Source organism: Brassica napus, chromosome C4 (assembly GCF_020379485.1).
Source record: "Brassica napus cultivar Da-Ae chromosome C4, Da-Ae, whole genome shotgun sequence".
NCBI classification, from domain to species: Eukaryota; Viridiplantae; Streptophyta; class Magnoliopsida; order Brassicales; family Brassicaceae; genus Brassica; species Brassica napus.
In genome coordinates, this window is record NC_063447.1 from 62,316,783 (window position 1) to 62,336,652 (window position 19,870).

The 19,870-nt window shown below is 36.2% G+C and overlaps 6 protein-coding genes across 8 annotated transcripts; 5 read left to right on the plus strand and 1 right to left on the minus strand.

The window, feature by feature from the left end:
* Positions 1-15: 15 nt before the first annotated feature.
* On the plus strand, positions 16-1,029 carry LOC106392010 (desiccation-related protein At2g46140). Its single transcript, XM_013832775.3, has 2 exons — positions 16-506; positions 595-1,029. Exons 1-2 carry the CDS (start codon positions 256-258, stop codon positions 842-844), a joined length of 501 nt encoding a protein of 166 aa, XP_013688229.1. The 5' UTR covers positions 16-255; the 3' UTR covers positions 845-1,029.
* Positions 1,030-1,264: 235 nt separating this feature from the next.
* LOC106395714 lies at positions 1,265-2,514 on the plus strand. The gene has a single exon (XM_013836095.3). It carries the CDS (start codon positions 1,623-1,625, stop codon positions 2,292-2,294), a length of 672 nt encoding a protein of 223 aa, XP_013691549.1. The 5' UTR covers positions 1,265-1,622; the 3' UTR covers positions 2,295-2,514.
* A 209-nt stretch (positions 2,515-2,723) lies between these two features.
* Positions 2,724-3,739, plus strand: LOC106394594 (RING-H2 finger protein ATL67-like). The gene has a single exon (XM_013835158.3). It carries the CDS (start codon positions 2,882-2,884, stop codon positions 3,518-3,520), a length of 639 nt encoding a protein of 212 aa, XP_013690612.1. The 5' UTR covers positions 2,724-2,881; the 3' UTR covers positions 3,521-3,739.
* Positions 3,740-4,838: 1,099 nt separating this feature from the next.
* LOC106394548 lies at positions 4,839-6,229 on the plus strand. Its single transcript, XM_013835114.3, has 2 exons — positions 4,839-5,673; positions 5,757-6,229. Exons 1-2 carry the CDS (start codon positions 4,964-4,966, stop codon positions 6,076-6,078), a joined length of 1,032 nt encoding a protein of 343 aa, XP_013690568.1. The 5' UTR covers positions 4,839-4,963; the 3' UTR covers positions 6,079-6,229.
* A 579-nt stretch (positions 6,230-6,808) lies between these two features.
* LOC106394547 (rRNA-processing protein FCF1 homolog) lies at positions 6,809-11,061 on the minus strand. Of its 2 annotated transcripts, none has more exons than XM_048755320.1 (9): positions 10,866-11,061; positions 10,719-10,778; positions 10,529-10,634; positions 10,380-10,422; positions 10,215-10,287; positions 10,040-10,127; positions 9,901-9,957; positions 9,723-9,801; positions 6,809-8,027 (listed from the first exon to the last, which is right to left on the minus strand). In XM_048755320.1, the coding sequence occupies exons 1-9, from the start codon at positions 10,934-10,936 to the stop codon at positions 7,984-7,986; spliced, it is 621 nt and encodes a 206-aa protein (XP_048611277.1). In that variant the 5' UTR covers positions 10,937-11,061; the 3' UTR covers positions 6,809-7,983. The 2 variants fall into 2 exon arrangements, with proteins under 2 accessions (XP_048611277.1, XP_013690567.1); XM_013835113.3 differs by lacking the exon at positions 6,809-8,027 and adding an exon at positions 9,344-9,610.
* A 5,661-nt stretch (positions 11,062-16,722) lies between these two features.
* LOC106392009 (jasmonoyl--L-amino acid synthetase JAR1-like) lies at positions 16,723-19,593 on the plus strand. 2 transcript variants are annotated; one of them, XM_013832774.3, is made up of 4 exons: positions 16,723-16,944; positions 17,445-17,744; positions 17,894-17,995; positions 18,091-19,593. In XM_013832774.3, exons 2-4 carry the CDS (start codon positions 17,446-17,448, stop codon positions 19,418-19,420), a joined length of 1,731 nt encoding a protein of 576 aa, XP_013688228.1. In that variant the 5' UTR covers positions 16,723-16,944; position 17,445; the 3' UTR covers positions 19,421-19,593. The 2 variants fall into 2 exon arrangements, with proteins under 2 accessions (XP_013688228.1, XP_022557338.1); XM_022701617.2 differs by lacking the exon at positions 16,723-16,944 and adding an exon at positions 16,971-17,375.
* The last annotated feature ends 277 nt before the right edge of the window (positions 19,594-19,870 follow it).

The following is a 19,870-nucleotide window of genomic DNA, read 5'->3' on the forward strand; positions in this document are numbered from 1 at the left end:
TTATAATATCCGTAGTAGTGGTCTTTGTATTTTATTCTTTTTGCGTATATTAATTTGAAAATAAAAGAGTTCATTCATCCCCTTTTACCACAACCTATAGAATAATGACACGCTTCTCCGGTAATTAAGATATTAATTATCCCTTTAAGTACAAAGCAAATCTTATATAGGGAGTCAATAGATATTTAGATCTGATCATTTTGAAGTAAAACTAGTTGAAAGGTTAAGAAGAAAAAAAAAAAGGACAGAGAAAGAATGGCAGAAACGGAGCAAAAGGAGGTAGAAGAAAAGGGATCGTTGATCTCAGGCTTGTTGGATAAAGCCAAAGGTTTCTTTGCCGAGAAGCTTGCTAATATTCCGACGCCGGAAGCCACCGTGGACGACGTAGACTTCAAAGGTGTGACTCGTCAAGGAGTTGATTATCACGCCAAGGTCTCCGTCAAGAATCCTTACCCTCAACACATCCCTATTTGCCAGATCTCTTACATCCTCAAGAGTGACACAAGGTTTGTGTTTCCTCTTTTTCTTATCTCTTTCTTCGTACGTGACGTCACGCACACGTCATGCTTATTAGTAATGTTTATGGTTGCGTAGGATGATAGCGTCTGGTACAATACCGGATCCGGGTTCGTTGATCGCGAACGGTTCGACGGTTCTGGACGTACCGGTGAAGGTGCCTTACAGCATAGCGGTGAGTTTGATGAAGGACATGTGTTTGGACTGGGACATTGACTATCAACTCGACATTGGACTGACCATCGACATTCCTATTGTTGGTGACATTACCATTCCTGTCTCTACTCAGGGTGAGATGAAGCTCCCTTCCCTTCGCGACTTCTTTTAATCATCTCTATAAGTTATAATCTGATTTTCAATAAGTACGATCTTACTCGGATGTTTCAGTTGTGGACTCTTGTTTTGTCGGCTTTGTTGTTGGATTAATAAGGTCTTTTATTTGGTTATGTATGTGTTCCTTTGAACATTTTGTTGGTAAGAGTAAGAAACTAAAAAGATGTCACAGTTTGAACACTGACTAAGGGATGGAGAGTAATCTAACCTGTATACACTCTGATATGCTACTAAACTACAAATCCAGTTCATATATACAACTAATGAGACTGCCATATTGGAGGATTGTTTATCTTCGTCTTATAAGTATAAAGCCATAATTGTAATCCAAAAGTTGTTTACTCGGACAAAAAAAAAAAAAAAAAAAGAAAGTATAAAGCCATAATTGTAATCCAAAAGTTATTTACTCGGACATTGATGCACAAGTCAAACTTGTAAAGAGCTGGTGAATTATACTAGTTGGTTCAATGGACATCCCCACCTATACGCAGCTTCTCTACCTTTCTACCACACATGATGAACATTAAATCAAACGATTCTCATTTTCAACTGCCAGTATTGATACTGGTTAGGTCCATCACATAAATTTCCCTTTAACCTTTCTTTTGTTTCGTTTTCTTTTAAAGAATTGATTACATATGAAACACAGATATATAACAAATAATCAAAAGAAACATGTTCGACCACTAAGGCACTAAGTTGGTTTATATAAATCTCATTTAGCTAGAAGTAATTAATCAGACCACCCTCCACACACACACACGTAAACAACCATGACCGAACAAGAACATGTTCGTCCGCTAACTCCGGGGGCTGCACCACCGTCGAGTGATTTTTCCGACTACAAAATACAAACTCTCCAACGTATCCGTCGCCGTAGAAACCGAATCAAATGCTTAATCTGCGTCATTGTAACATCTCTAATTCTAACCACGATCGTGTTGACTTTAGTATTCACGGTGTTTCGAGTCAAAGCCCCGATCATAGAAATGAACGGTGTAACAGTCACCGGCCAAGATTCAACCGCTGGGACTCAGATCCAACTGTTGGGAACAAACATCTCGATGATCGTTGACGTGTCGGTCAAGAATCCAAATTCTGTGACGTTTAGGTATTCGAGCACCACGACGGATATATATTACAAGGGAATGGTGGTGGGTGAAGCAAGTGGGCCACCGGGAAAGGCCAGAGCGCATCGGACGGCGAGGATGAACATGACGGTTGATATAAGGATAGATCGGTTAGTGTTGGAGCCTGGTTTGGTTCGAGAAATAATTGGGTCGGGTCATGTTGACTTGTGGAGTTACACTAGAGTTAGTGGTAAGGTTAAGATAATGGGCATTGTGAAGAAGCACGTTACGGTTAAAATGAACTGCACGATGGCTGTGAACATCTCGCGACAGGCTATTCAGGATGTCAAGTGCAAGAACAAAATCGATCTTTGAGTTTTCGGTTTCCACATTAAGGTATACGTTGGAAAATGTGTTAATTTTTTTTTCTTGCTGAAGAAATGTGTTACATTTTTAATCGTTTTTAGCATTTTGTTGGTCATTTGACTATGGGTGATTGTAACATTGTTGGTCATTTTTGTTTAATCTATTTTAATTTATGTGTCCAAGCATTGTAACATTGAACATGTTAGCTATATATAGCTCACGATGGATATATATCTATTATCTACGTAAAGTATGTTTTGACCTAACAGGATCAATGTTACAATGGTCGAACACATAAATTAAAATAAAATAAATTAAAATAAAATAAATTAAAATTTTAAAATGAATACAATAATAATATTTTAAAATTGTAATAGTCCTTGGGTTGGGCCACTTAATTAATAAAGAGCCTTGTTGATAAATGCAAATTTCAGTTTCCAAACAATTGTAGTAATGCACCATCTGCATTTCCCACCTACCTTTCACTCTTCTTCCCCTAACCAATTAATTAAAATAATGTTCTAAAGTACTTTGTTCCATCATTCTCTCTCCGTCTTCACACACATGGACCCATTTTTCTTTTTATTAACCATCAAATGTCAACCGCCTCCTACCTCTTCCACCCTCCTCCTCTTCCGCCGTCGCCGCCACAAGACTCCAACCACTCTCACCTCACAACTCTAGGCTTTGGCTACACCATAGCCATAGGTCTCGGTTTCCTCGTCCTCATTTCCATCGTTCTTCTATCCTCCTACATCTGTTGCCGTGACTCTCGCCGCCGCACAACCGCTGTTGAAACCACCGAGGAACGTGGCAGAAGCGTAAACCTCCCTCGCGTAATCTTCGTCTCCGAAGAAGACAACGAAGATCTTGAAGCGGGTGACGTCATCGTTGGACTAGACCAAGCCGTTATAAACTCTTACCCTAAGTTCCACTTCTCCAACGAAACCTTCGTCGCGTCTTCCGATGGATTTGCCGGCGGCGGCGGAGGAGATACGTCGTGTTCGATATGTTTGTGTGAGTATAAAGAAGCAGAGATGTTGAGGATGATGCCCGAGTGTAAACACTACTTCCATTTATGTTGTCTGGACGCGTGGCTTAAACTCAACGGTTCTTGTCCTGTTTGTCGGAACTCGCCGCTTCCGACGCCTACGTCTACACCACTTTCAACACCTTTGTCGGAAGTTGTGCCGCTCTCGCTGTATGCGGCAGATCGGAGGAGAGCAAGAAGATGAGATATTCTACATAGATCCATTCGCCTAATAAATTAATTAGGATTATATTATTATTTTTGGCTCCGTTTCATTACAACTTTACTGATTTGTAATTAAAAATTTCTTCAAAAGTGGAGTTTGCCATTAGTATCATCGAAATGAAATAGTATAGTCTGAACGATTCGCTTCACATGTTTATCCTTTCTTTGTTGACAAGTTTATTTTTGTTTTCTCCATCGATATGAACGTTTCAAAAAAAGAAAAAAAAAACGCAGTCGCATATGAAACATGAATAAAAAAAAAGTTTGTGTTTGAATTTTGAACAGTGTAACTTACTTTAGTTTAAAGATTTTTTGGTTGTCGGAAATAGATGTTTCTAAAGTTGGGTACAAAAAGAGTTAAAATAGTAGTTGCATAGTTTTTTTCTTCCCGTTGGTAGTTGATGACGACCTTACCGTCGTAGGTCGTCGAAATGTTAAAGGCTGATCACTCATGTATGTAGAGTTGTAGACTACTACTATCTTTATTTTTTATAAATGACATAACTATTTTTAACATATAATTTATAAACTTATATGCAATACTCAAATAATACATTACTAATATGTAATTTAAATTTAGCGATAGCATATTGTGGTTCTTTTTTTTCCGGATATATAAACGTACTCATAACTGTATGAGATGTAAGCTAGTTACATTACGCTTGATGCATTCCAATCGCGGATTGCAACATGGAAGCATTGACTTGCAAGCGAATCTGGTTTCTCTCTACGCGCCTTAAAAGTTCCTGGTTGTATGATAGCCGAATATATATTGAAGTGTTTTGTTGGTTTGTGAGGCACCCGCAAGTTATCAACCGTGAGTAGAGCTTGAGTGATGTGAACATATATATATATATTAATTTGTATTTTTGAAATATTTGGTTTGCTGTAAAGAATGTGTATGCGTTGGATGTTAGATGACTTAGCTAGACTAGTGGACGAATCTACTTTTATCCTACTCTCCGCACTATCTCGTGGTGTAGTTGTTGGAGCTTGGTGCGTGGTAAAATTTCTTTGTAAATAAGTAATTAACGACACTTTGATTTTGATTTGTTAATGTTAAAAAAACCATATTATCTGAATAATTAATAAGAATTCCATATCTCGAATAACTAATTAAACCATATTATCTGAATATTTAATAAGAATTTCATATCTCGAACAACTAGATTCCGACGTAAGAGAGGAAAAAAACTCAAGTTACGTAAAGACTTATTTAAAAATATGATTTAGAAACGTAGAAAATATAAGATTGATAATTATAAGCGGTTCAAAGAATATGATATCAGAGTTATAGACAGAGCTGAATCATATGGAAACATATCCGTACAAATAGCTAAAGCGAGTTGTTTGGTAGAATATAAAGGAAGATCACTAAGGGTTTGTCGGTAAGACAAAGGTTAGTTTGTAGCTAGTAAGAATAATGTTTCTGCTTGTCGGCCGAACGAGGAAGCTCCGATCGTTCTCCACGGCGGCGGCTCAGCCGTATCTCCTGGTCAGAGAGAGGGAAGTCACCTTGAAGTCCTCCAGTGAAAGAGTGGTCACCTTAAATCTGTTGGATCCGTGTAAGCTTGAGATGGTGAAGATCCCCGGCAAGAGTCTCCCGACGGAGGTTGCTAAGTCGTTGAGGATAGGTTCATCCAAGGGATGGGTGGCTCTGACGGACCTTCAAAATTCGAAACTGCGTCTCACCAATCTATTTAACCCTTGTGCCTCTTCACCAACAACAATAACACTACCCCCTCTCGACGGGTCAGTTGCCCGAGTTTCCAAGGTCTCTCTCTCAGCCTCCCCGAACCAACGTGACTGTGTAGTGGCTGCTAAGTTGTTTGCTCCACTCGTCAGTCTGTGTCGGCCTGGTGACTCGGAGTGGACACACATCGAGACCCCAAACAATTTCTTCACTTCAGCTGTGATGCACTCTATGAGAGACCAGAAGTTCTATCTCCATTCCCCGGATACGGCTCCTACTGATCTGATCAAGACTTGCTCTGACTTTCCTCCGGTGAGTCCTTACCGGAGGTTCCCTTTTTCTGACATCCCCAAGACCACACAAGATTTGTATCAGTCATCTATCTTCAGAACTCAGTACTTGGTCGAGTCACCTTCCGGGGACTCTTTCATCGTTATCTGGTAATTTTTCTCCTTCCTTGCTATTATTATTACACATACATACAGACAGGAAATATAAAAACTCTGTTTCCGTATTTATGAAGGTGTATGGCTGGTGGTAAGATGGAAAAAGAGACGTCAAGACTCATGTGCGACACCAAGGGCTTTATGGTGTTTAAGCAAGACCATGGTAAGAAGTTGTGTTCCTATACACAAGACATTGGCGATCTCTGCATTTTCCTAGGCAAGAACGAATCCTTTTGTGTCTCTGCGACAAAATATCCGGGGCTGAACCCGAATTCAGTCTATTTTGAAGGCAGTGAAACTGGGTTCGGCTTTTACGAACTCAGCTCAAACACTGTCCACGATCTCACGCATTTGGCCCCTTTCTCCGCCTTCTACTTATGGCTTGCCCCTCTCGAATAAAATAAAGCAGCTTTTTGGTCCTTTTGTTTTTTTGGTGTTTGGTTTTATCTTTAGCTACTGCTTAACTTATTAATTGGATTTTCATCGTATGGTCTAATTAATTCAGCTCTCGAGTTGATTTTTATGTTCATAACAACAGTGGGTTTGGCTACATGCTATATGCCATTAAAAAAACACTTCCAAAGCTTACAAAAGCGAACTCGAATAGGCTGAGACCAAAGTATCTTTAGTTTCAGGCTAATGGACAAGTATTCTAGCTGACAAATATATTAATGTTGTGAGAAAAGAACATCCCTGATGGAACATTCGGTCTGATTCAACAGGATGTCATGGAATCCTAAAAACAGAAGTTTTCAGCCAAGGAGATAGTGTTGATATTGTTGCTCTATGATGATTGATGAATGATGATGTTGCACCAAAAGAATGAGGAAAAAGAGGAGTGGAAATGTTCAGTTAAGCTCTTAGTTTCTGTACAAGAATTAAAATAAGCTCTTTAAAAATTAATTTCATGCCCTTTAAAACAAACAAAAAAATTGGGTTCTAGTTAACCGATTAGATAGATTTTATGTCGAACCAAACCAAGCTTATAATTAAATCGCTTTGGTTTATTTTTGATACTGGATTTGTTGATTGACTTTTCACTTTAGTGTTAAATTCTCAGAAGTCACCCACCACCAACAAGCCTGGTCAGATTTGCTATGCTCTCCTTTTCAAAACCTGGTCAGTTTCATACATTCATTCTCGTTGAGCTTCAGTTATGAGATAAGTACGAATGGTACGAGATGATGTTTACTGAACATGAGTGTGTGAGCTTTTGGTGTTTGTGATGTGTGTTACACAAAGTTGCAGCCAGGTTCGTACTCAACAAAGTAATTAAATAGTACCCGGCCGGTCTGGCCTTGAGTTAAATCTAAAATGGTTAAAAAATCAACCGGTCAGAATAATGGATTCATTCAGCGCTTCATCATTTGATCCGATGTTGTCTGGGTCCACCTCATCTCTGCCATCCTCTCCTCGACTTTCTACTCGAGATCCAGAGCCCATACGTAGGCCGATTCCTGCTTTTTTGACAAAAGTTGAATATGGGTAAAACAACGACATGAAAAGAATGTTATAGTTTTATTAGTAGAGAACATTAGAACAATCATGTCATGACATGAAAAAAATGATTTATGGTGATTTGTAGAGACGATTCCAAATTTGTAAATATATGTTTTGAGAACTACTATAGAATCGTGGCGCAACGTTTTATCCTTGGACTATATTCAACGCGGACAGTATAAAGCTCAATAATGAGCATACTACTACTCATGGCCGATATTGATTTTATAGCGGAAAATACGGTGATTTAGAGGCCCATATTAGTTATAGTTTCCTGTGTAGAGACTCATATTACATCTGACATGTAGAATGATAGAAGAGCTGGATGACAAACTCGCCCCAACATATTTCACAAAATCTATGTACATCTCTCTTTTGCGTTAATATCCTAGCATTCTAAGTTAAGCCTAACCTACAAGGCTACAAGTAACTTTAAGTGTCGTTCTAGATTTGTACACATAGATTAAGAAAATATTTAATTTTGTATATTTTATAAATAAAAACATCATTAATTATACAACTAATCATATTTCAACTAGTAGGAAACTGAAAATATATAAAGAATCATACAATATAGAAAGTTAATAAATTTTACATTAAATTCTAAACAACACTTATCTGAACATCTCTGTTAATATCCTAGCATTCTAACGATCGAGATGTTGTTGCGATGAGAATCTCCAAGAAGGATCGCTGTATCTGTTAATATCCTAGCATTCTAACGATTGTGATGTTGTTGCGATGAGGATCTCCAAGAAGGATCGCGGTATCAAAGAAGGTTTGGGATAAATTTTGAGACAATCATCATGGACCCATTGAGAACTCTAAACTAAACGCTGCCGTTTTCGCTAAAAAAAACAAAAAGAACTAATTAAAAAATATTATCTTTATCTTAATTCCATACGTGTACGATTCTAGAAGGTTGCTATTAGCACTAATTTTCGGTAAATTTCGGATAATCCATTTATCCTTCTTTTAATTTTGGCTGTTGTTAGATTCTGTTAGGAAGCGGGTGAACTCTGACTCAAGTCAAAATCATTAGTCATTCTTTAACCTTCAGGTGTCATATCCTTATCCTTTACCTTGCTGTACTAGATGCAGTGAAAATTCAAACTGTCAGGGGGGTGTATTCAATTGAGAGTTTTAGGTTATTTGTGTCAAAATGACAAATCCACTGTTATTGAAACATGAATTTTAAAAACTTATTTAAAATCCAGTGTTATTGAACTTGACATTTTATAAAATACTCTGAAATCCACTGTTATTGAAAATATTTCAAGTTGTAGAGTTTTAAAGTTTTCAAGTGATTTTAGAGTGTTTGGGTGGAGTTTATTAGTTAAAAAAATTAAAACTCAAATCTCATGGTTTTAGGTGATATTCTAGAGTGGTTTAACAAAAATCATTTTATTCTCTGCAATTCCTTAAAATCATCTAAAACCTCATTGAAAATCAAATCAACTCAAATTTTAGATTGAATACACCCTCTTTAAAGAGTAATGTTTGGTTTGACTCACTTAGATGCCCCTGCAAACGAAATCACTCTCCTGGCATTTAGAGGCTCAGAGGCAAAGTTGACCCTGAAATGATCAACCACTGTTGCACCAAGATAGGAGACTACTAATCAACTAACACTTAGCCTATTGTGCAGCTCCGAAGATTCAAAAGCTTTTGAAACGACATCTGATATGTGTTTCCATCTTTTTGGTACGAGAAACAGCGAGTTGAAGATGAAACAAACATAACATTTCTTCTAATAGAATTAATTAATACAGAGATTTGGGTCATTTGATGATACATTGAAACACATGCAGGTGATGAAGAAAAACATAATGAACAAGAAAGCCTTTACTCGGAGGTTCTCAGGTGTTCTTGCAACATCCACCGTTACAAGGCAGACATACCGTGTTTCTCACAAGGTAAAATCTTGGACTAGTAAGCTGTGCTAATTGATGTATATGTTCATGGTCTTCATGGGTCAAGGTTGTTGTTCCACAGGGTATGGAAGCTCTCAAACTTATGACTGCACACAAGTCACTTGACAACCAACAACGAGAGATCACTCAAGCTTTTGTACGGACCAAATGTTTTTCTATTTGCTTTCTTTGTCAAACCGAAAACTCCATAGCTCAAAGCTGGTTACCTCTCTCTCTCACTGCGAACAAAATTTTAACAATACTACTCATGTAAATTATCGTAGCTCCCAGATCAATGTATAAAGTCAATCAAGACATGATTATGGTCCTTGATTAACAAAAGTTTTTGAAAAAGGGTAAAGGCACTATAAATATTTCTATCAAGTTCTTAATTAACATTCAAACAGTAAACCAAAATCGCTCAACACATCACAACATTTGACTCAGCTTCAAACCAAATTGCTTCAGAGCTTCTCAGAGTACATACGGGTTGAGGTTCAAATATCAATATCTTGGAGCTGCACCGTTAAAAAAGAAACAGCGAAAAGGTTACGAAAAGCAAATTCAAATAGGCTAACACCAAAGTACATCAAGATTCAGTTGTCACAACAGTCCAAGAAAGATGCATACCTCTACCAAGTGTTGCTTCAGGCAGCCTCTCTACTGAGTACTTGCGCCCCGCCAAATACATAATAGGCACACCAGGAACCTGCAATCCAACAAAAAAGATAACCCCCAGCAAATATTTCAGCAATGGACGGTAACAAAAAAAAAAAGAAAAGTATTGACGTATCAAACTGTCTTTTACCTTTCGAATCCTTCGCTTCAAGTCTCGATCACAAGTAGCCACCATGAAGCACTTATGCTATATGTAACAACAAAGTATAATCAGATAAACACACAAATGTGTGATACAAAGTTCAACAAGGCAAAGCGGAAGCATTTACCTGAGTAACTCTGTCAACGAGACAGTCATCAGCATATGTCCCTTTGTGTACACAAGGTAGTCTTTCAAAGCGAGGATCTTTCGCAATCCTACCAAACATACACCGATTAACAATCCACGATCAAGAAAAAAAAAACGAATGCACTAAAACCCTTTGAAATCTTTAAGGCAAATACCTTAGAGCGACACGATACTTCTGGCCTAACTTCTCAAGCTCAGCCATGACGCAGTCAGTGATACAAGGTGTGCCTTCAAACCCAAAACGATCAAAGGAGAGTAAGAATCTTGCATATATATCTATCCATTAACTAAAGACAACTACCAAAGTTGAAGTAACTTACATTTTGCGTTAAGACAGAACATCATTCCCTGCTCAATATCAATCTATTGAATACAACAAAAGGGAAAAACAAAGGACACTAATTAGAACAAGGTCCACGAAGACAATAACAGTAGAAAGATCCGAGTATAGCTCTGTGTATGTATGTACCTTGTTCTGGATAGAGAAGTTGATGAAGTTAGTGTCGACCAAAACTCGGTAAGGAGGAACCATGTTAGTGTTGTGAGAAAAGAACATCCCTGATGGAACATTTGGTCTGATCCAAACAACAAACATAAATATCAATTCTAAGTTCTAAGGAAACGCAAAAAAAAAAAGATTAAAACTTTGCAAAGCTTACACGTTTCTGGGAAGTTCAGTGAGGTCCTTCTTGTTTGGATTTAGAACCTCCTCCTTGTAGCTGAAGAAGAAACACAAAGCAACATTGAAGAAAACCCACGTGGAAAAATATAAACTTTCAATGAAAGAGAGAAGTCGTTTGACTTACTGCTTGAGAGCTTTGTGGCTTATCGTCTTCTTCATAACAGCAAACTTCTGAGGCTTCTTTGCCTTTCCCATCCTTGAAGCAAAGACTAATAGCGAAGCAGAGAGAGAACGAGAAGCTAAAATCGGCGGAGGTCGAGAGGTTTTGAGGATTGTTCAAAAGGTATGAGAGACGGAGACAGACATTGAAGACGAACTCTCTAATTTACTTATCTAACCCTAAATAAAATACCATAGTATAAGCCCAATAATGAGCATAATGGCCCAGTTATTTTAGGCTTATAGCCCATTATTGATTTCCTATGTGCAAATTGCCTCTCTCCTTGCAACAAATTCTTGATTTACATGTTATATAGTACGCCAAAAGTCCCAAGTGATAGCTTAAAAATGTAAAACGAAGATAATGATGAAATAATGACTAATGGTAGAGGTAGTTCACACTTTATACTATTACATATGGAGGGGAACATATATATAAATTACACATACTAGTAAATTTCCTGTCCATTTTTTTACTACTTCTAATAATAATAATTTATTCTTTTAAATTGAGAGTGTTGCTAAGCATGCGAGATATGGTTCGCGGCCCTCTACAAAGCTTCTCAATGTGCTAAACCGGATACAAATGTGTGTTTGATCAAACCTCTAAAAATGGAGTTGGACGAATGTAGACAAACATTAAAACATGGAAGAAGAAGAGCTAAAGGATGTGTATGAAGAAGGAGCTGCAAGTTAGAAATAAATCAGAGATTATGCACCGGAAGCTAACACGAGAGCTTTGTGAATCAAATCATTGTTCAACAAAATCTTTGAAAGATTTTGAAAATGAGAGAAAAGAACATGTTGTAGAAGAATTATGCGATGAATTTGCTAAAGCGGTTGAAAATTATGAAGATAAGGAGATGAGTGAACAAAGTAAATGTTGAGATTGCAAAACTATTGTTTGTTCCATCGCTAGAGTTGTACCTTGTGGAAATGATCTCGGAAAAGTAGTCATTAGGATTGATAATGAATATTGCGACACTTATTTGGAAAATAAGGTGCCTATAGAATTGGTGAATGAAATGGTAACAATCAAAAGCATCATCTGAAACAACTCTCATTCTCTTCAACACTGCATCGACAAAGGTCTTGAAAACAATCTTGTGAGACATTATTTTCTCTCTTTTATGTTGATCAAGCTATGATGTTGTCAAACTTAATTTTCTTTGTTACGGAGTACTCTATCATAAATCATAAACGAGATTGTAAGAAGAAGAGGAAGATAGTGGTTGTATAATCGCATAAAGAGTGATATTAATTGTTTTACAATCCATTATGATATTTCTAAAGCATATATAAATCTCTTTTCTAAAGCATATATAAATCTCTTTTCTAATTTTGGTTTATTTCATTTTGTTCACTCTTCCAAATTTTTTATTAATTGGGAAGAGTCAATTCGTTTTGTGATAAATAATATTCGCAAAACCTACAAGGCTACAAGTAACCTTAAGTGTCGTTCTAGATTTGTGCACATAGATTAAAATATATATTTAATTTTGTATATTTTTAAAATAAAAACATTATTAACTATACAACTAATCATATTTCAACTAGTAGGAAACTAAAAATATATAAAAAATCATACAACATAGAAAGTTAATAAATTTTACATTGAAATTCTAAAGGACACTTATTTTCATACAAATTTTTTATTATATAATGTCTCTAATATGAAACGTAAGGAGTAGCTACTTACAAGACAAATAAAATTATCATAGAGATATTTCCTCCTTTTCATATCTCTCACATCTTTCTTTACTCATCAATTTTTTAAGTTAAATAATTAATTTTATCTTTCCTAACCTTTTGTAACAGTGATTAACCACTAGTAACATCTAACTAATCTCCCTTAACCTAATCCACAATCCCTTTATCTTTTTTTTTCTTCTCACAACAAGAGACAATTTAATTATGTTTAATTCAGACTTAGTTAATGTATAGTGCCCACATATAAATGTCGAACACCAGCAGTTCAGCACTGACCATGGTCGACACAAATCGGGATGTCGACTCGGAAATAAAACCAAAACCCACCAGCCTAGTCTTTAGAACTAAAACTTTGAATCAAAATTTAATTCAGTCGGTCGAATATTCCACAGTATCCTGCAACATTAATTAAAATACATGATACATCGACATACCATATAAATATGTATACAAAACGTGAAAATGTAATGATAGATGCTACTATGAAAAATATAATGTCTCGTACAAATCGTTACTAAATCTTTTAATATTCCGGCTAGCCGTCGAAGGAACAAGGTGTTCACACGATTTTATACTCGCTGACATTGAGAAGATGATGACTTGAAAACAATCAAAAGGTGTTGATAAGCGATCATAAACACACACAAAAAATGGCCGCAAACGGAATTGCATTAAATCTAAGGGGTCGTTTTCGTAAAATCTATTTGTGGTCACTGTTCAAAAAGAAGTTTGAGTTTGACACTAGTGGTAATGGATATGAGTATTGGAGTCATGATATATCTCCATTATTATGACATTTAGTTTTTTTTTCTTTCATCCAGTTGATTTTGTTTTTCGAACCACTACTATATATGCATGACAGCATGATTCATCAAGCGTAGACTGTAGTTTATAAGAAAAATAGAACGCCAAATATTGTTTTAGACAGGGTTTTAAATAAAGTTATGGCTCGAAATTCCTTTATTAGAACAGGCTAAGAGTAAGAATGTATCCACTAGAATATGATCGATTTATTTATTAATATATAGAATAAAGGGGAAACTGATAAAATTATCAAATTTATATAGTTAAGAATCAATCATTTGATACGTGCATGAACTCAACTTCAAGACCTTTTTCATTCGTTATACGCTGCACTTTTTATCGTTCATATGAAACTTTTTCTTACAAACGTCTCACCTTTTTTATTCAGTTATTTGATCGCGTTATTTAATGCAAATAAATTAACCACTGTTCTGTGAATATAAACCTTTTTGTAATGATTTTACGTGGTAAATGAAAAATGATTAAAAAGTCGTTAAAGCAAATTCATGGATTTGGAGGTACATATATCTAGAAAAAAGCTTTTGAAGTTATCACCAAGACTGCATGCGAAAGTGACCCCTCGCATGGTCATTAGTATTTGATTCTTCTCTCATATAACTTACATGTCAATAACACCGATGGAAAAACATCTAATTACATGTGTTCCACGTTACACAGTGAGAACACTAGTATAAAGAATGCTACTTATTTTGATCTAAATATTTAATATACATATAAAGTACTACGAATATTCAATTCGTTTTCGTAGGTAATATAAAAATGATCTATAGCATGTATCATTCAACTATAAGGAAAAAGTTATACTCCCTCTGTTTTTATACGACGTTGTAAAGATTTCACACAGATTAGACACCCAGCATGATACCTTTTCTATCCTTCTATATTAATTGATCATGCCTTGTAAAGCATTTAGAATGGAGCAAATATGGCTAAACATATTCATTTGTCACATATTTTTCATTGTTCAGTAAAACGTCAAGTATACTGTGAAACTAAAAAAGATTCCAAAACGTTATTTAAATCAAAATGGAGGGAACAGGAGTAATAATAATTTTTTTTGTTGGTAAACTTATTCCACGGAACTCTCGGATATTAATGTGTGATTTGATTAGGTGATATATATTAAAGCGTAACATATAGATAAGACGTCTGTTAACGAGACAACGTAACACATATGCATCCATGGGACCAATATGTATCGTAAAAATATTCGGTGATCTAATGACAAATGCATGGAGACATCAATAGGTATTGATTATTAGAATAAATAACTGTAGTTATTGATAAATTGTGTCGCTAACTTATTCGTGGGACTATAATAACTGGTATGTTAACTAGCCTCAAATGTTTAGTGAAATTATACGAGGACTGCCATTTTTTTAGTGGGCCGTAAAGCGCCTCTGCGTTTTCTTGCACTTTTCCTAAAAGACCACAAATTAGTCAGGTACATTAACAAAAACCAAAATATGTGCATTACTGATTGATTAGTGAATCGTTAATCACTCAAAATACTGTTTTCTCATTGCTGCTTTAAATTTTGTTCAAGTGGTTATCCAAGGTGTATGAAAACAGAAATGTATATACGGATGCGAAACATTTTTAAACTCATAAGAATTTTAGAATAATTCAAAATGAAATTATTCGGATAGTAATAAAATAACAATAATACTATTTATATATTAAAATAAAAACCATTACCTAAAAAAACATAATACTCGAACATTAGTAAAAAGGCTTCTAACATCTTATTAATTCTGATTTTCCTCACTTGTCAAACAAACGTGCTTCTAGAAGTTGGCTTTTCCTAAACTGATTGGTGCAGCAATGCGTTATGTATTTATCGATCAAAAATCAAAGATTATACAGTCAGTGTAACTTGTTCCCCACATGCGAATCTTTTGTAGGTTTGGTTTATCGTAACGTAAAATTCGCGTCCCAATAAAAACCTATTAGGATTATATAATAAACTAAAGTTTTGGCATTAGTGAACCCATACAAACAAAGTTGGCGTTATCTGACAACATGGACCTAATCTAGTAAAATAATTAGTGATTTATGGAGTATGCACCACTATTTTACCTTTTTTATGGGCTACACCAACTCGTGTGAAGTAAATAAAACAAAAAAATGTGGCCGGAGACCAAAAAAAATCCCAAATCCAGTCGGTGAGCACTGCGAAACTCAGGAAAAAAAAAACTAGGGCTCATTGCCAACTAGAACAACAAAGAGAGTCTCTAAACTATTTATTTAAATAATTAAATATATCAACCTGTTGTACTGTCCAAAAAATATTATATATATCAGCCAATTGAAAATAATTCATCATAATCAAATTTTATATTTTGATTGAATCTCATGGTACAAATGTTTTTTTTACCTTTTTCACTTTTTCATTTTTTTTTAATTTTAATTACTTGAAATATTCCATGAGATCTTATGCTATGATTATCGCACAAAAAAATGGAGTTTTTAACATTTTTTGTGGTTTGGACTCCACAAAAATCACAAGATTCGTCTTTTTCATATGCAAAATAAAAATCGATTGTGGGTGGATTTTTGTACTGTTCGCAGGTCTCAATGACACGTGGCGGCTCATGACTGGTTCATCGTTTAATTTTTTTTTTTTTTAAAAGACAAAAAAATAATAATAATAAGAACCTCTATGCGTTGATTATGCTCTTAGTCCACCTAGAGAATTACCAAGCCGTCATAAATTCTTTTACAAATCAGTTTATTCTATTATTTAAATCAGTAAAGTGCTCAACATAAAAATTAAATTTCTCTTTTTATTTTTCACTGTATTTTCTAAAGCATAGCAAACTTGATTTTAATTGGTTGATATTATATGAATCTAAAATTTGTGACAAATTAAGCATTTTTGTTATTTTAAGATTCATATTGCCCACCATATATTGGTTCTTTCAATACTATTATCTAAAAGAAAAATATAACTTATATTTATAATTTAATAAAATTTTAAACTAAACTAACAAATTGATACATCCATAAGAGTTCTAACTTATAAATTTAGAGAAAACCCGTGCATAATCCAAAAAAAAAAAGAATACTAACTATTCATTTTAAAATGTAGTTTATTAAATCAATGCATACAGTAATTAATAAATATAGACAAGATTTATTTTATCTTGATACTTATCTATTATTTTATTTTAAGATTTTATATTTTGTATAACTCTTTTCTATCAACTACTTATGCTAATAATAATATACGTAAAATTTATATAATAAAAGATTTTCTTACAATAATTTTAGATCATAATTCACATATATTTAAATTTGATACCACACAAGTTTAACGACTATCACTGACGATGGATCGGAGCGTCGGTAACGGCTTTCGCTGATCCATCGCCTTCAAAGTCTCTCACTCTCTTTTTTTTTTCTCTCTATAAAATCGCAACTTCCTCTGACTTTTCTGAATCACTCAAAATTTGTTTTCTCTATCTATCTCCTCCACCAAGCTTCATAGCTCGCAGCAACAACATCAGGTATTCTCTCTCTCTCTCTCTCTCTCTCCCCCTCTCACTCCTTCATCGGAAAATTTATGCTCCGAATTATTCTGTAATTCATTTTGTCTCCGGTTCCGAGCATCGTTGACTTTTCTTTCTCTCTCTTCTCTTTAATTCAGATAGATTCCAAAGTTGTCCTCTTTTAACTTCTGCTCCTAACAGATTCCTCGATTGGTAGTAACCTCTTGAAATCTATCATCTTTAGGACAAGTGGGATTCATCATCAGACAGAGTCGTGTTCCCTCTTTCCATACGCTTCTATGCGTAGTTTCCCTCCATAACCGTTTCACTCTGTTTTAACTTCTGTTCTGTTTTAAACTTTCTATTTTTGGATGCTCACAATACATAAAAGGAATTTTAAGTCTCTTCCTTTCTTACATTCTCTCTCTCTCTCTGTTCTGACGCCTCTGGTACGGACTGTCTCTGAACTAGTTCAATGCATTATTTGCCATTCTTTGATCCTCTGTTTTCTATTTCAGGATGTTGGAGAAAAAGGTTGAGACTTTCAACATGAACAGAGTAATCGAAGACTTCGAGGAAATGAGCAGAAACGCTGATCAAGTCCAGATACAAACCTTAAAAGACATTCTACTCAAGAACCAATCCGCCATTTACTTAAAAAACTTTGGGATCAATAAAAACACAACAGACCCAGAAGCTTTCAAAGCATTGGTTCCATTAGTCACTGACTTTGAGTTAGAGCCTTACATCCAAAGAATGGTTGACGGTGACACGTCACCCATTCTCACCGGCCGTCCCGTTCCAGCCATCTCCTTAAGGTAAAACATCTCTTTTGCTTTTTTTACCACTTATTCGTTCTGTTTCTCCTAGAGACTCATGAATGAATCTCTCTGTTTCACTCTGTTTCTCTCTGTTTCTGTTATGAGTTCATTCTGTTTCTCTCTGTTTTTGTTACATAACCAAACAGCTCAGGAACTAGCCAAGGCCGTCCAAAGTTTATTCCTTTCACTGATAAGTTAATGGAGAACACATTACAACTCTTTCGCACTGCTTTTGCCTTCAGGAACAGGTCTAGTGAATCACCGATTATGTTCCCCCACATTACACACTTTTCCTCTGTTCTGTCCATTTACATAAACACGGTGTATGTTTCATTTTCCACAGAGAGTTCCCAATAGATGACAACGGGAGAGCTTTGCAGTTTATCTTCAGCAGCAAGCAATACACATCAACAGGAGGTGTCCCCGTTGGCACCGCAACAACAAACGTTTACCGTAACCCCAACTTCAAATCCGGAATGAAGTCTATACAGTCCCCTTGTTGTAGTCCAGACGAAGTTATCTTCAGCCCTGACGTCCATCAAGCACTCTACTGCCATCTCTTATCAGGCATCCTCTTCAGAGACCAGGTCCAATACGTCTTCGCCTCCTTCGCTCACGGCCTCGTCCACGCTTTTAGAACCTTTGAACAGGTCTGGGAAGAGATCGTTACCGATATTAAAGAAGGCGTTTTAACCAGCCGTATCACCGTCCCATCGGTGCGTTCCGCTATGTCCAAGCTCCTCAGGCCTAACCCTGAGCTAGCGGAGACCATCAGAGCCAAGTGTTTGAGTTTGAGCAACTGGTATGGGTTGATTCCCGCGCTTTTTCCAAACGCGAAGTATGTTTACGGGATCATGACTGGCTCCATGGAGCCGTACGTGAAGAAGCTGAGACATTACGCTGGCGAGCTGCCTCTTGTGAGTCATGACTACGGTAGCTCTGAAGGGTGGATTGCTGCTAACGTTACGCCGAGGTTGTCTCCGGAGGAAGCTACGTTTGCTGTGGTTCCGAATCTCGGTTACTTCGAGTTCCTCCCTGTGTCTGAAACAGAGGAAACAGAGGAGGAACCGGTCGGTTTAACTGAAGTTAAAATAGGACAAGAGTACGAAGTTGTTATAACAAACTACGCAGGATTGTATAGATACAAGCTTGGAGATGTGGTGAAGATCATTGGTTTCTACAACAAGACTCCGCAACTCAAGTTCATTTGCAGGAGGAACCTGATTCTTTCCATCAACATTGATAAGAACACTGAGAGAGACCTTCAGCTTTCTGTGGAATCAGCAGCAAGGAGACTCTCACAAGAGAAGATTGAAGTCATTGACTTCTCAAGCCACGTTGATGTGACTACAGAGCCAGGACATTACGTTATATTCTGGGAGGTTTCAGGTGAGACAGAGGAAGATGTTCTTCAAGATTGCTGCAACTGTTTAGACAAAGGGTTTATCGATGCGGGTTATGTGAGTTCTAGAAAGTGTGAGACTATTGGAGCTTTGGAGCTGAGAGTTGTGGAGAGGGGGACTTTTGGGAAGGTTCAGGAGCATTTTCTTGGGCTTGGTTCATCGGCTGGACAGTTTAAGATGCCAAGATGTGTGAAGCCTAGTAATGCTAAGGTTCTGAAGATTCTGTGTGAGAATGTGGTGAGTAGGTTCTTTAGTACAGCTTTTGACTGAGTATTGTGAAATCAAGAAAAGTGATTTTCTGTGAAGTCTTTATTGTCAATAGATATAGTTTACTTTTATTATTTAATTCTGTATGAGAAAACCTTTTTAACTTTTATAAACAGAAAGATGTATCACAGTGGTTTTACTTTGCATTTTGTGCTATCAATATTTTTTTTGTATAATAGAGTAAGTAGAGAGAAAGTATAGTAGTTGATTTTGTATCGGCAGCTATGTGTTAACCCCTACGTTGCACGGAAGCTTCATCGGACGTCCGCTTCCCGCTTCGGAACCGGAATCGGAATCGGAATCTTGTGGAAGCTTGCGGAATCTCGCTTCCAAAACGTTTCTAAAATATTCTCTTTAAAAACTTGTTGGAAGCTTAAGATTCCGTTTTGGAATCACGCTTCCGTTTTAAAAAAAAATGTAATGTATATCAATAAAATATAAAACCATAGTTTT